Source organism: Strix aluco, chromosome 2, assembly GCF_031877795.1.
Source record: "Strix aluco isolate bStrAlu1 chromosome 2, bStrAlu1.hap1, whole genome shotgun sequence".
Taxonomy (NCBI): domain Eukaryota; kingdom Metazoa; phylum Chordata; class Aves; order Strigiformes; family Strigidae; genus Strix; species Strix aluco.
Window position 1 is genome coordinate 133,912,697 of NC_133932.1, and position 11,858 is coordinate 133,924,554.

General features: G+C 63.4%; 3 protein-coding genes across 3 annotated transcripts; all 3 read left to right on the forward strand.

The window, feature by feature from the left end:
- The first annotated feature begins 11 nt into the window (after window positions 1-11).
- LOC141920317 (neuronal acetylcholine receptor subunit alpha-10-like) lies at window positions 12-1,198 on the forward strand. Its single transcript, XM_074817020.1, has 2 exons — window positions 12-415; window positions 561-1,198. Exons 1-2 carry the CDS (start codon window positions 139-141, stop codon window positions 1,043-1,045), a joined length of 762 nt encoding a protein of 253 aa, XP_074673121.1. The 5' UTR covers window positions 12-138; the 3' UTR covers window positions 1,046-1,198.
- A 4,794-nt stretch (window positions 1,199-5,992) lies between these two features.
- Window positions 5,993-8,810, forward strand: LOC141920060 (uncharacterized). The gene is made up of 3 exons (XM_074816746.1): window positions 5,993-6,303; window positions 7,885-8,081; window positions 8,198-8,810. Exons 1-3 carry the CDS (start codon window positions 6,259-6,261, stop codon window positions 8,808-8,810), a joined length of 855 nt encoding a protein of 284 aa, XP_074672847.1. The 5' UTR covers window positions 5,993-6,258.
- A 720-nt stretch (window positions 8,811-9,530) lies between these two features.
- Window positions 9,531-10,992, forward strand: LOC141920319 (erythroblast NAD(P)(+)--arginine ADP-ribosyltransferase-like). Its single transcript, XM_074817023.1, has 3 exons — window positions 9,531-10,212; window positions 10,633-10,671; window positions 10,769-10,992. Exons 1-3 carry the CDS (start codon window positions 9,531-9,533, stop codon window positions 10,795-10,797), a joined length of 750 nt encoding a protein of 249 aa, XP_074673124.1. The 3' UTR covers window positions 10,798-10,992.
- Window positions 10,993-11,858: the final 866 nt, after the last annotated feature.

An 11,858-nucleotide genomic window follows, 5' to 3' on the forward strand; every position in this document is an offset into this window, starting at 1 on the left:
TTCCCCTTCGACGGGCAGCGCTGCCGCCTCACCTTCGGCTCCTGGACCTACAACGGGAACCAGATTGACCTCCACAACCGCCTGGACACCGCGGACCTGACGGATTTCGTGGAGAACGTGGAGTGGGAGGTGCTGGGCATGCCAGCCACGAGGAACGTCATCACCTACGGCTGCTGCTCCGAGCCCTACCCCGATGTCACCTACACCCTGCTCCTCCGCCGCCGCGCCTCCTTCTACATCTTCAACCTGCTCCTGCCCTGCATCATGGTCTCCTTCCTGGCGCCGCTCGGCTTCTACCTGCCAGCCGACTCGGGGGAGAAGGTCTCACTGGGGGTGACGGTGTTGCTGGCCCTCACCGTCTTCCAGCTGTTGGTGGCAGAGAGCATGCCGCCCTCGGAGAGCGTCCCGCTCATCGGTGAGCCTCGACAGCACCCAGAACCCTCCCATGGGACCCACGGGGGGGTGGATGGGCAGCACCCATGCGAGGGTGGCTGCGGCGTGGGGAGGGGAGGGTGGGGGTCTCTACCCCTTCGCAGCATCACTGTCCGTTGCCCACGCAGGGAAGTACTACATCGCCACCATGACCATGATCACGGCCTCAACCACGTTGACAATCTTCATCCTGAACGTCCACCACTGCGGCCCGGGGGCCCGGCCCGTGCCCCCCTGGGCCAGGCGGCTCATCCTGCACCACATGGCCCGGCTCTGCTGTGTCTACGAGGTGGGCGAGAGCTGCAAGAGCCCCCGGCGGGCTCTGGGCGAGCAGGCAGACGGAGGGGATGCTGCGGGGCTGGGGGAGAGCCCTGGCGAGGGGGAAGTGGGTGCTGAGGCCAGAGGTTGTCCCCGGGACCGCTGCCTGTGCCACCACGATGGGCTGCTGAGGAACGTTGGCTACATCGCCGGCTGCTTCCGACGCCACCGAGCCGCCCAGCGCCGGACCGGCGAGTGGAAGAAGGTGGCCAAGGTGATGGACCGCTTCTTCATGTGGGTCTTCTTCCTCATGGTCTTCCTCATGAGCGTGCTGGTCCTGGGCCAAGCTGCCTGACGGCCCCCTGGACGCATCGCCCTGATGCACCCACTGCCCACAACCCCCCCGCCCGCTCTGGGGACGATGGTGGCCATGGGTGTCCCATGAGAGTGGCTCGTCCCTGGCCCCCCCATAGCTGCAGGATGGGAGCTCCACCAGCACCAGGCAAGAGGAACCTGACAGCGGGACGACCGCCACCCCAGCCAGGGCCACATCATCCCATTCCACGTCCCACCCAAGAAACCCAACAAAAACCAAATAAACCCTGGACTGTGTCCTCCCTCTCCTGCCGGGGGGCTGGGGCGGTTGCGGGGTGTCACTGCCCTGAGGGCTGGCGGGATCCTTCCGTCCATGGGGCTGTGCCCGGCCCTTGTGGCGCCATCTGGAGCTCTGCAGCGGGGGGGGGGGGGGGGGGGGAGTGGGCAGAGCATTTCCCGCGAGGATTGGTGTAGCTCAGGGGGTGTTTCCCATCCCCCAAAACAAAGCCCTGTGGTGCCCCGAGTTCTAGCTGCTGCTCCCGGGGGTGCCGGCCCCTCTCTGGCCGCGCTCCGTGTCCCCCCAGCATCTGCTGCCCTACCCAGCCAGAGAGAAGCTCCGCTGCATGGTACCGGGGGCATATAGCTGGTGAGGGCATACCAGGGGGTCGGCCCCTGACCCGCAGCCCCCAGGCTCTGGAGGGGGTCAGGAGACAGGAGGCAGGCAGGCACAGTCCCTGCCTGCTCTGGCAGGAGCAGCTCTGGGCCAAGCAAACGTCCCCGTCGTGGTGCTTATGGACGCGGGGCCGGACAGAGGGGACAAAGCCCGGGGGAGCTCAGAGCCAGGAAATAGGGGAGACCTGGCAGAGTGGGGGGGGGGTCAGCAAGGGACCCAAAGGGGAGGTTTGGCAAAGGGACGGGGGGAGAAGGCGCATCAAGGTCTGGGTGGAAGAACCACGGCACCAGGGATGGAGAAAAGATCATTTAATTTTTTACGATATCAGGTGGGGTCACCCCAGGGAGGTTCCCAGCCCTACACCCCCCACCGTCTGCTGTCTCCGGGGTGCCCGTTGCTCCTCTGGGAACAGCGTTGTCACCTCGGGGGCTTGGGGAAGAAGCAGCAGCAGCAGGACTGTAAGCACCATTCCAGCAGGCCTTGAGACACCTCCAGAGCCGGGCACTTCTGTCCGGTGCCACGTTGTTCCTGCTGATCTTGTCCCCATCCACAGCCTCGTCTGTGTCCAGGAGCCCCCGTGGCAGCTCCACTCTCTGCCCATTGAGCCACATTTTGGCTCCTGGCCGCAGCAGCTTCGCCTCCACCTCCATGCAGGTGGGGGGCTGGAGGCGCTCCTTGGGGTACTGGGTGTGTCCCGAGCTCTCTTGTGCCACCAGCTCCTCCATGGCAGCAAGCCCACACTCCGGGATGCAGAAGCAGCTGTCCCCTGATGAAATGGAGCCACTCGTCGAGGAGTGTATCCAGTGCGGCTGATACAAGCGCTGCCTGGGCAGGTCACAGAAGAAGCTGTCCAAGGAAACGGAGCTGGACATCAAGGGGGGGCTCGAGGAGTACATCCTCCTGGGTAGCTGCTGCCACAGGTCGCCCGTGCTTGGTGCCTTCGCGATGGCACTGCAGAGGAGCAGAGGGAAGTGAACCTGCTGCACCCCGCCGACCCCTCCGGCGGGACGGGCAGGGCATGGGCTGAGGGGCTGGGGCAGGATCTGGGGGTCTCCCCCGGCACTCACCATGTCTCCAGGGTCAGTGCAGGCTCCTTCATTCCTCTCTTTGTTGGTGGAGAAGCCGCCCAGGAAGGAGTTTGCTCAGGCCTGCCGTGGGGTGTCGGCTGTTTGCAGGGTGCTTGGGGCCGCGACCGCTCAGCACTTGGCTTCTGCATCTGGGCTTTCGCTCTCCTTCTGCAACGTTTCTCCTTTTTCCTCATCCCCTGTAGGACGCCAAGAGCTGGGTGAGATGGGAGCAGCTCTCAGGCCCACACCACAGCTCCCACCACCACCCAACAGCATCCCACCCCCCGGCACAGCGCGGTGCAGCGTCACCTACACAGAAGCTCTTGGCCGTCGACGTGGCATTGCTCAGGACGAGCAGCACGTTGAGCATCAGTAGCGGGAGCCTCTGGGCCAGGGTGGGCCCGTTGCCACGCGCCATGACTGTGGGCCCAGTGCAGCTGCGGCCTTTTATACTGGGGCAGGCGGGCGGAGCCCCCTTTGTGACATCACAGGGCGGGCAGAGCCCCCTTTGTGACACCCGGCAGCCCCCCCTGCCACGCCCTTCCCCCTGCGAGGGGCTCAGGAGGGGCTGGGGTGTCCCCCTCGAAACCAGGGACCCCTGTGTCGGCACGGCGCGGCACGGCACGCTTGGAGGCTCAGAGCCAAACCGCTCGGGTCCCCGGGGCCAACGTAGCTGAGAGACCCCGTAGCTGAGGCCAGGCCCCGGCGCGTTGGGACGTGGCGCTTTCTGCCTGCCTGCGTGTAACGCCCGAGATCCACGCAGGAACCTTCACGGGACCATCTTTGTGTCCCGTCCCAACGGGGGGGTAGCGAGTAGCGGGGCATTGTGCGCCGATCCCTCTGTGCTTCCATACTTGCCATTTACTGATCAGCACTGGCCAAAGGAACGACCGCATCCGCTCCGGCTGAGGGACCTCTGACTCTTGTGCCACAGCGACGGCGGCTCTTTTTCTGCCGCAAACTGAGGTTTGGGTGTTGAGTGCTGAGAGCTTGGATTTGTGAGCCCAAAGTCTCAAGAAAAGGGGGGAGCGCATGCCTGCTAGCCGATGGCTGCCAGCAGTTGGTGCTCATTGCTGTGAGGGGCCTCGGACAGGATTGTGCCCAAGGACGTCATTTTTGCAGCTCTGATGGGTCTTGATACTGGGACTGGTGTCCCGATACACGGAATGGGGTCCTGATACTGGGGCTGGGGTCTTGATACTGGGGCTGGGGGCCAGATACTGGGACTGGCATCCCAATATGTGTGTTGAAGCTCGATACTGGAGCTGGAGGGCTGATACTGGGAGCTGGGTCTTTAAACTGGGCTGGAGTTCCAATATTGGAATTGGGGTCTCAATACTGGGGCTGGAGCCGTGATACTGTGTCACGTCCCGCTCAGATGAGGGAGACGAGTGACTCAGATGCACAAATACCCAACGGAGCAGACAACAATTCTCCAAGTCCAAACACTTATTAACTACCCACAATGTACTAATTGAACACATGATAATTGGCTAAGTATTTAGCAAGTTGTGGCAAGCAATACAATATGCCTTGCACTGCTTAATGGGAAAGGGAAAAGAGGGAGATAGAGGGAATGGGGTGGGGTTCATGGGTCTGGGCTTCTGCGCTGATCCCACCAGCGGGTTCCAGGAGGCAGCCGTCTTCTTCGCTTGCAGCCGTCCTCTTCCCTTCACTGCACTCTCCAGGCCCCCCCTTTCTTCCCCCCCCCCCCTTGATTTATACCCACTGCCCTTGGGTCCGTCCCCTAGGCCGACCCACATCCCTATGTATCCCATGTACGGGAGGGGTCAGGTGTTTCCTGGGGTGATGTAATTAGCATGATCATGTTAGCCCTCGTTAGGGCTTTAACATGCATGTGGGGGATAACGAAGCAAAGGGCATTCACTGGACAGATGCCCCTTGAAATCTGGCCAGGTGCCCCAGAGCAGAGCCGTCCTGTCTCCACAGGGCTCCCTCCTCCGGCTGCACCCTGTGTTACTGGGGCAGCCTCATCAGCTTCCACTTGCCACCATCCACCCGTCACTCAGAGTTTTGTCTTGCCAGGGTTTGAGGCATTTCTTCAATCAGCCTCAACTTTTGCTTTCTCAGGCTGTTTTCCTCAGTTTCTCGCAGGCCTGGTTTCTCATCTCTCACAGCCAGTACCCTCAGTGCCCCCCAGTACCCTCAGTGCCCCCAATACTCCCAGTGCTCCCAGTGTCCTCAGTACTCCAAGTGCCCCCCAGTGCTAAATGCCAGGTACCCACCAAGTCGCTCTGTCACTTCCCCCCCCTTCCCCCTTTTTTCTCAACAGGCCAAAGAGGGGAAAGAAAATAAGGCAGGAAAAAACCCCAACACTTGCGGGTAAAACAAAAGCAGTTTTAGTACAAGCAAAGCGAAGCAAAGATCCGCACACGGAAGCAAAAAAGAAAACAGATTTATTCTCTACTTCCCATGAACAGGCAATGTCGGGCCTTCTCAGGAAGCAGGGCTCCCATACACGTAGGGGTTGCCTCGGAGGACCAAAGGTGACACCCCCCCCCCCGCCCCCTTCCTCCTTTCTCCCAGCTTTATACTGAGCAGACGTCAGATGGTCTGGAATATCCCTTTGGTCAGTTGGGGTCAGCTGTCCTGGTTGTGTCCCCACCCAAGATCTTGCCCACCCCGTCCCACCCAGGGGGGGAAATGTCAGAAAGATCCTTGGTGCTGTGTAAGCACCGCTCAGCAGTAGCCACACCACCAGTGTGCTATCAACACCCTGCCAGCGCCCAACATGAAACACAGCACCATGAGGGCTGAGAGAGGGGAAAACCAATTCCGGATCAGCCAGACCCAGTACAGCCCCCAATACTCCCAGTGCTCCCAGTGTCCCCCAGTACTCCCAGTGCCCCCCAGTACCCTCAGTGCCCCCAATTCTCCCAGTGTGCCCCAGTCCTCCCAGTGCCCTCAATACTCTCAGTGCCCCCAGTGTCCTCAGTACTCCAAGTGCCCCCAGTGTCCCAGTACCCCCAGTGCTCCCCCTGGGCAGCCCTTGCAGGGTTCCATGGCCGCTCCGGCTGGGCAGGGTCACGGGTGGGGCCCCACAGGGGGCACTGAGGGGGGGACAAGCGAGGGCCAGCCCCCACCCTGCGCTGGGGGGTCCCCACCTGCCGCCCCCATCATTGCAGTGAGTTCGTTGGGGCTCAGAGCCCCTCACTCCGGCTTGGGGGGGCGGGGGGGGGGAGGGGGAGTGTCATCTCTGTGCAGCTGTGGGAGATTCTATTGTTAAGAGTCAAATTATGTCTTACTGGTAAATGATTAAGAGGCAAGTTGGCATTGGCCTGTCAGCCCTGCACAGCTGTGGGAGAGTCAATACTTAGCCAAATGGACTTTGGTTGGTCAGCTTGGGGAGAGAGGTCAGCTTTTGGGGAGCTCAGCCAGAGAGCTCGGTGAAGGTGGATCTGCGTAGGCCCGCAGAGGCCTGGAGAAGCAGCAAGGCTTGGAGGAGAAGCAGGCCTTGGAAGAGAGATACGAAGCCGTGCTAGTGTGAAGAAGATGGCAGCACCGAGACTGCCTGCGTGGTATGGAACTGTTTGTGGGGTAAGAGTATTGATGACTGTCTAGGTGCTGATTTGCGTATTATGAAGTAAGAGCTTGGATGAGAGCAAAAGTATGTATTATTGTATGAGTATGTATTACTGTAAGAAGAGAGAAAAAGAGATATTAAAGAAAATAAACAGCCCCTGCCCTGCAGAAAGAAAGAAGAACATTGTGACGAGTGAATTATTTTGGCCGCTACAAGTTAATACAATTTACTACAACTTAGTACAATTTAAAGCAACTTATTAAATTTAATACAGGGTGGCAGGCAGAGGGGCTGATCCCCGCTGTGCTGGAGGGGGCTGCAGGGATACCCCAGCCCAGAGCTCACGGCAGGCTGGGGAGGAAGGGGGGGGGGGGGCCCCTGAGCCCAGCACCCACCCCCAGTCCAGGATCCCCCCCCCGAGTCCAGCATCTAGCCCCCCCTAAAATCTGTACCCCCACCCCCAAATCCAGCCCCACAATCCAGCTGCCACCCCCTGGCTCTGGTGGGTGCTCCCCAGCACCAGGATCGGGCCCCACCCAAGTAGCAAGACCCCAGCCCCACTATCGGGACTCCAGCCCCAGTGACAGAACTCCAGGCCCAGTATGGAGACCCCAGGCCCAGTATCAAGACCCATCAGAGCTGCAAAAATGACGTCCTTGGGCACAATCCTGTCCGAGGCCCCTCACAGCAATGAGCACCAACTGCTGGCAGCCATCGGCTAGCAGGCATGCGCTCCCCCCTTTTCTTGAGACTTTGGGCTCACAAATCCAAGCTCTCAGCACTCAACACCCAAACCTCAGTTTGCAGCAGAAAAAGAGCCGCCGTCGCTGTGGCACAAGAGTCAGAGGTCCCTCAGCCGGAGCGGATGCGGTCGTTCCTTTGGCCAGTGCTGATCGGTAAATGGCAAGTATGGAAGCACAGAGGGATCGGCGCGTAACGCCCCGCTACTCGCTACCCCCCCATTGGGACGGGACACAAAGATGGTCCCGTGAAGGTTCCTGCGTGGATCTCGGGCGTTACACGCAGGCAGGCAGAAAGCGCCACGTCCCAACGCGCCGGGGCCTGGCCTCAGCTACGGGGTCTCTCAGCTACGTTGGCCCCGGGGACCCGAGCGGTTTGGCTCTGAGCCTCCAAGCGTGCCGTGCCGCGCCGTGCCGACACAGGGGTCCCTGGTTTCGAGGGGGACACCCCAGCCCCTCCTGAGCCCCTCGCAGGGGGAAGGGCGTGGCAGGGGGGGCTGCCGGGTGTCACAAAGGGGGCTCTGCCCGCCCTGTGATGTCACAAAGGGGGCTCTGCCCGCCCTGTGATGTCACAAAGGGGGCTCCGCCCGCCTGCCCCAGTATAAAAGGCCGCAGCTGCACTGGGCCCACAGTCATGGCGCGTGGCAACGGGCCCACCCTGGCCCAGAGGCTCCCGCTACTGATGCTCAACGTGCTGCTCGTCCTGAGCAATGCCACGTCGACGGCCAAGAGCTTCTGTGTAGGTGACGCTGCACCGCGCTGTGCCGGGGGGTGGGATGCTGTTGGGTGGTGGTGGGAGCTGTGGTGTGGGCCTGAGAGCTGCTCCCATCTCACCCAGCTCTTGGCGTCCTACAGGGGATGAGGAAAAAGGAGAAACGTTGCAGAAGGAGAGCGAAAGCCCAGATGCAGAAGCCAAGTGCTGAGCGGTCGCGGCCCCAAGCACCCTGCAAACAGCCGACACCCCACGGCAGGCCTGAGCAAACTCCTTCCTGGGCGGCTTCTCCACCAACAAAGAGAGGAATGAAGGAGCCTGCACCGACCCTGGAGACATGGTGAGTGCCGGGGGAGACCCCCAGATCCTGCCCCAGCCCCTCAGCCCGTGCCCTGCCCGTCCCGCCGGAGGGGTCGGCGGGGTGCAGCAGGTTCCCTTCCCTCTGCTCCTCTGCAGTGCCATCGCGAAGGCACCAAGCACGGGCGACCTGTGGCAGCGGCTACCCAGGAGGATGTACTCCTCGAGCCCCCCCTTGATGTCCAGCTCCGTTTCCTTGGACAGCTTCTTCTGTGACCTGCCCAGGCAGCGCTTGTATCAGCCGCACTGGATACACTCCTCGACGAGTGGCTCCATTTCATCAGGGGACAGCTGCTTCTGCATCCCGGAGTGTGGGCTTGCTGCCATGGAGGAGCTGGTGGCACAAGAGAGCTCGGGACACACCCAGTACCCCAAGGAGCGCCTCCAGCCCCCCACCTGCATGGAGGTGGAGGCGAAGCTGCTGCGGCCAGGAGCCAAAATGTGGCTCAATGGGCAGAGAGTGGAGCTGCCACGGGGGCTCCTGGACACAGACGAGGCTGTGGATGGGGACAAGATCAGCAGGAACAACGTGGCACCGGACAGAAGTGCCCGGCTCTGGAGGTGTCTCAAGGCCTGCTGGAATGGTGCTTACAGTCCTGCTGCTGCTGCTTCTTCCCCAAGCCCCCGAGGTGACAACGCTGTTCCCAGAGGAGCAACGGGCACCCTGGAGACAGCAGACGGGGGTGTAGGGCTGGGAACCAGACAGGGGTGACACCATCTTAAAACATGAAAAAATTAAAATGATCTTTTCTCCATCCCTGGTGCCGTGGTTCTTCCACCCAGACCTTGACGCACCTTCTCCCCATCCCTTTGCCAAACCTCCCCTTTGGGTCCCTTGCTGACCCCCCCCTCCTCTGCTGGGTCTCCCCCAGGTCCTGGCTCCAAGCTCCCCTGGGCTTTGTCACCTCTGTCTGGCCCCGCGTCCCTAAGCACCACGACGGGGACATTTTCTTGGCCCAGAGCTGCTCCTGCCAGAGCAGGCAGGGACTGTGCCTGCCTGCACCCTGCCTCCTGACCCCCTCCAGAGCCCGGGGGCTGCGGGTGGGGGCCCGGCCCCATGGGGATGCCCCCCGTCAGCACCACCCACGCCACAACCTGCCCCGTCCTCAGCAGTGTGACGGCAGAGGGGTGGGGGGTCAGTGCCAGCTCCGCATCGCAGGTCAGCGGGGCCGGATCTGGCCTCAGGTCCTGCAGGAAAGGGCCGAGCCCCTGGCGGGATCTTGCACCCTGCAATTTATCCCCCGGGGGTTTCCTGCTCGGGGCGGGGGGGGGGGGGGGGGGTGTTGGGTTTGTGGGTGTGGAGGGGTTTTTGGTAGCAGGGGAGGGGCTACAGCGGTGGCTGAAGCTTCTTCAAACTCCCCCGGCTCCAGGTCAGAGCCGGCATCCCCCCGCCTGGCGAGATCTTGACCCCCTCCAGGAGGTGGCACTGGACATGGCCCCCAACTCCTTCGACGACCAGTACCGGAGCTGCGGCCGCATGATGGAGGAGGAGCTGGAGGAGCTCAACCGCAGCGAGTTCGCCCGCAACTGCGTCTATGCTGAGGCCTGGACCCTCGCCGCCGCCAAACGGCGGAACCGGCAGGGCCACGTCCCCCAGCCGCCGGCACTGCGGCCGGAGCACGCTGTCGCCCTCCTGGCGTACACGCTGCAGGAACCCCTGTACCGGGAGTTCAATGCGGCCGTGCGCGAGGCCGGGCGCTCCCGCGAGAAATATCTGGGCGCCTTCTGCTTCAAGACGCTGCATTTCCTCCTGACTGAGGCCCTGTGTGTCCTGCACGACGCCCAGCCCCGCCGCTGCCACCACATCTACCGGGGCGTCCAGGGCATCCACTTCACTGCCCAGCAGGACCAGTCCGTCCGCTTCGGTCGCTTCACCTCCACCTCCCTCCAGAACAAGACCAGCCAGCTCTTTGGCCAGGACACCATCTTCTTGGTGGAGACCTGCTACGGCGCCCGCATCAGCAACTTCTCCTCCTTCCCCGGGGAGGAGGAGGTCCTCATCCCGCCCTTCGAGAGCTTCGAGGTCACCGACGTCGCCCGCAATGGGAACAGAGCCCTCATCCAGCTCCGCTCCCAGGACGCGCGCAGCACCTACAACTGCGAGCTGGTGAAAGGTGACGCCCCCACTGCGGGGTGGGGGGGGATGGGGGGGGTGGCCCCTTCCCACCAGCTCTGCCGGGAAAGGGGGGTCTTGCTCGTGGGGAGGGGGACGGGGGGAGTTTGCCTTCGGGCGTGCGTCCTTGCACGTCTCCCGGCCGCTCTGCCCCGGGGTTTGCAGTGGGGGCAATTGGCAGCGAAGCGTGGCACGGCACGGCACGGCACGGCACTGAATGGCATGGCATGGTGCAACACAGCATGGCGTGATATGACACGGCATGTCAGGGCGTAACGTGGCACGGCACAGCACGGCGTGGCACGGCGCAGCATGGCATGAGGAGGACGGCGCAGGACAGCACAGCATGGCGTGGTACAACACGGCACGGCACAGGGAGGAGCAGCGCGGGGCCCGTGCAGACAGTTGGTTGTTTCGGCAGAGAAGAGATGCCAGAGCCGGGCGTGCGTCTTCAGCGCAGGTGACCCCAGAGACCTGCTGCAGCCGGGGCGGGCAGCCCCCCGCCAGACCCCCCCCACCCCCGGCTGCCCCTGACTCCTCCTCTGTGACACCCCCAGGCAGGAGCGTCCCCAGGGATGCCCCGTGATTCTGGGGGCTCCTCCTGGCAGCCACGGCCCTGGCAGCAGCCGGTCACCCATGAGCCACGAGGCCACCGAGCCACAGTGAGGAAACAGGGTCGCGACCGGGACCCACCGGCTTGACGGCGACAGCAGCGGGATGGGGGGGCTGGGGACACGGGGACGGTGTGTCCCCACGGGGACCCGCGGAGCCCGGATGAGGCCTTCAGCAGAATGGGGAATGGGGCTTGGTGCCGATGGGGACGCAGGGGGCGGACACGCAGTGGCAGGGCTGATTTTGGGGGTGTCCCTGCCCAGCTTTTCGCTGGTCCCCAAAGGAATAAAGACTTATTGTGGGTGCGGGGTGTCCCGGGGGGTTCCTGCGGCTGCCTGGGCTGGGGGCAGCGCGTGGGGGGGGCTGTACCTGGGGTCTACTCCAGCCCCCCCCCATCCAGAGCATCCCGCAGAGCGATGCCGGCGCCCCGGATCCTGCTCGAGGGGTCCCCATGGAGGGGGTGAAACTGCTCCTGGGGTTTGTCCCGTGGCAGAAACAGGGGGGGGGCACCCCCGAGCCCGGTGCTTTTTGGGGACAGTTTCCCGGGGCTGGTGGCAGCAGCATGCCCAGACCGCATCAGCAGGGGGGGTCACGCTGTGGCACCCCCCGTTTCGTGGCCAGCCCCAGGGGTGCGCGGGGCGGGGGGGGGGGTGTTGGCAGAGCTGTGCAGGGGCGGGGGGCACAGGAGGTGGGCAAAGCCCCCCCCTGGGGCTGGGGGGAGCCCTGGGTGATAGGCAGGACCCCAGCCCCCCAACTGCAGGGGACAGAGAGAAAGCCCCGGGGGCTCGATGACGGGGGTGGAGCCAGGAGCCCAAGAGGGGGGCTGCAGGCCCCCCAGGCCAGGCCCTGTCCCCTCTCCCCCCCCTTCCCGTGGCAGAGCCCCCCCTATAAGCAGCCCGGGGCGGGGGGGGGTGGGGGCCAGCTACACAGGAGGGAGAAAGAACCCACCGAAATCGGGCTGCAAAACCGGGGGAACCCCTGGGCCCCGGGGCAGGAGCCAGCGCGGGCACGGCCCTGGCACGGGGGGGCCACCGG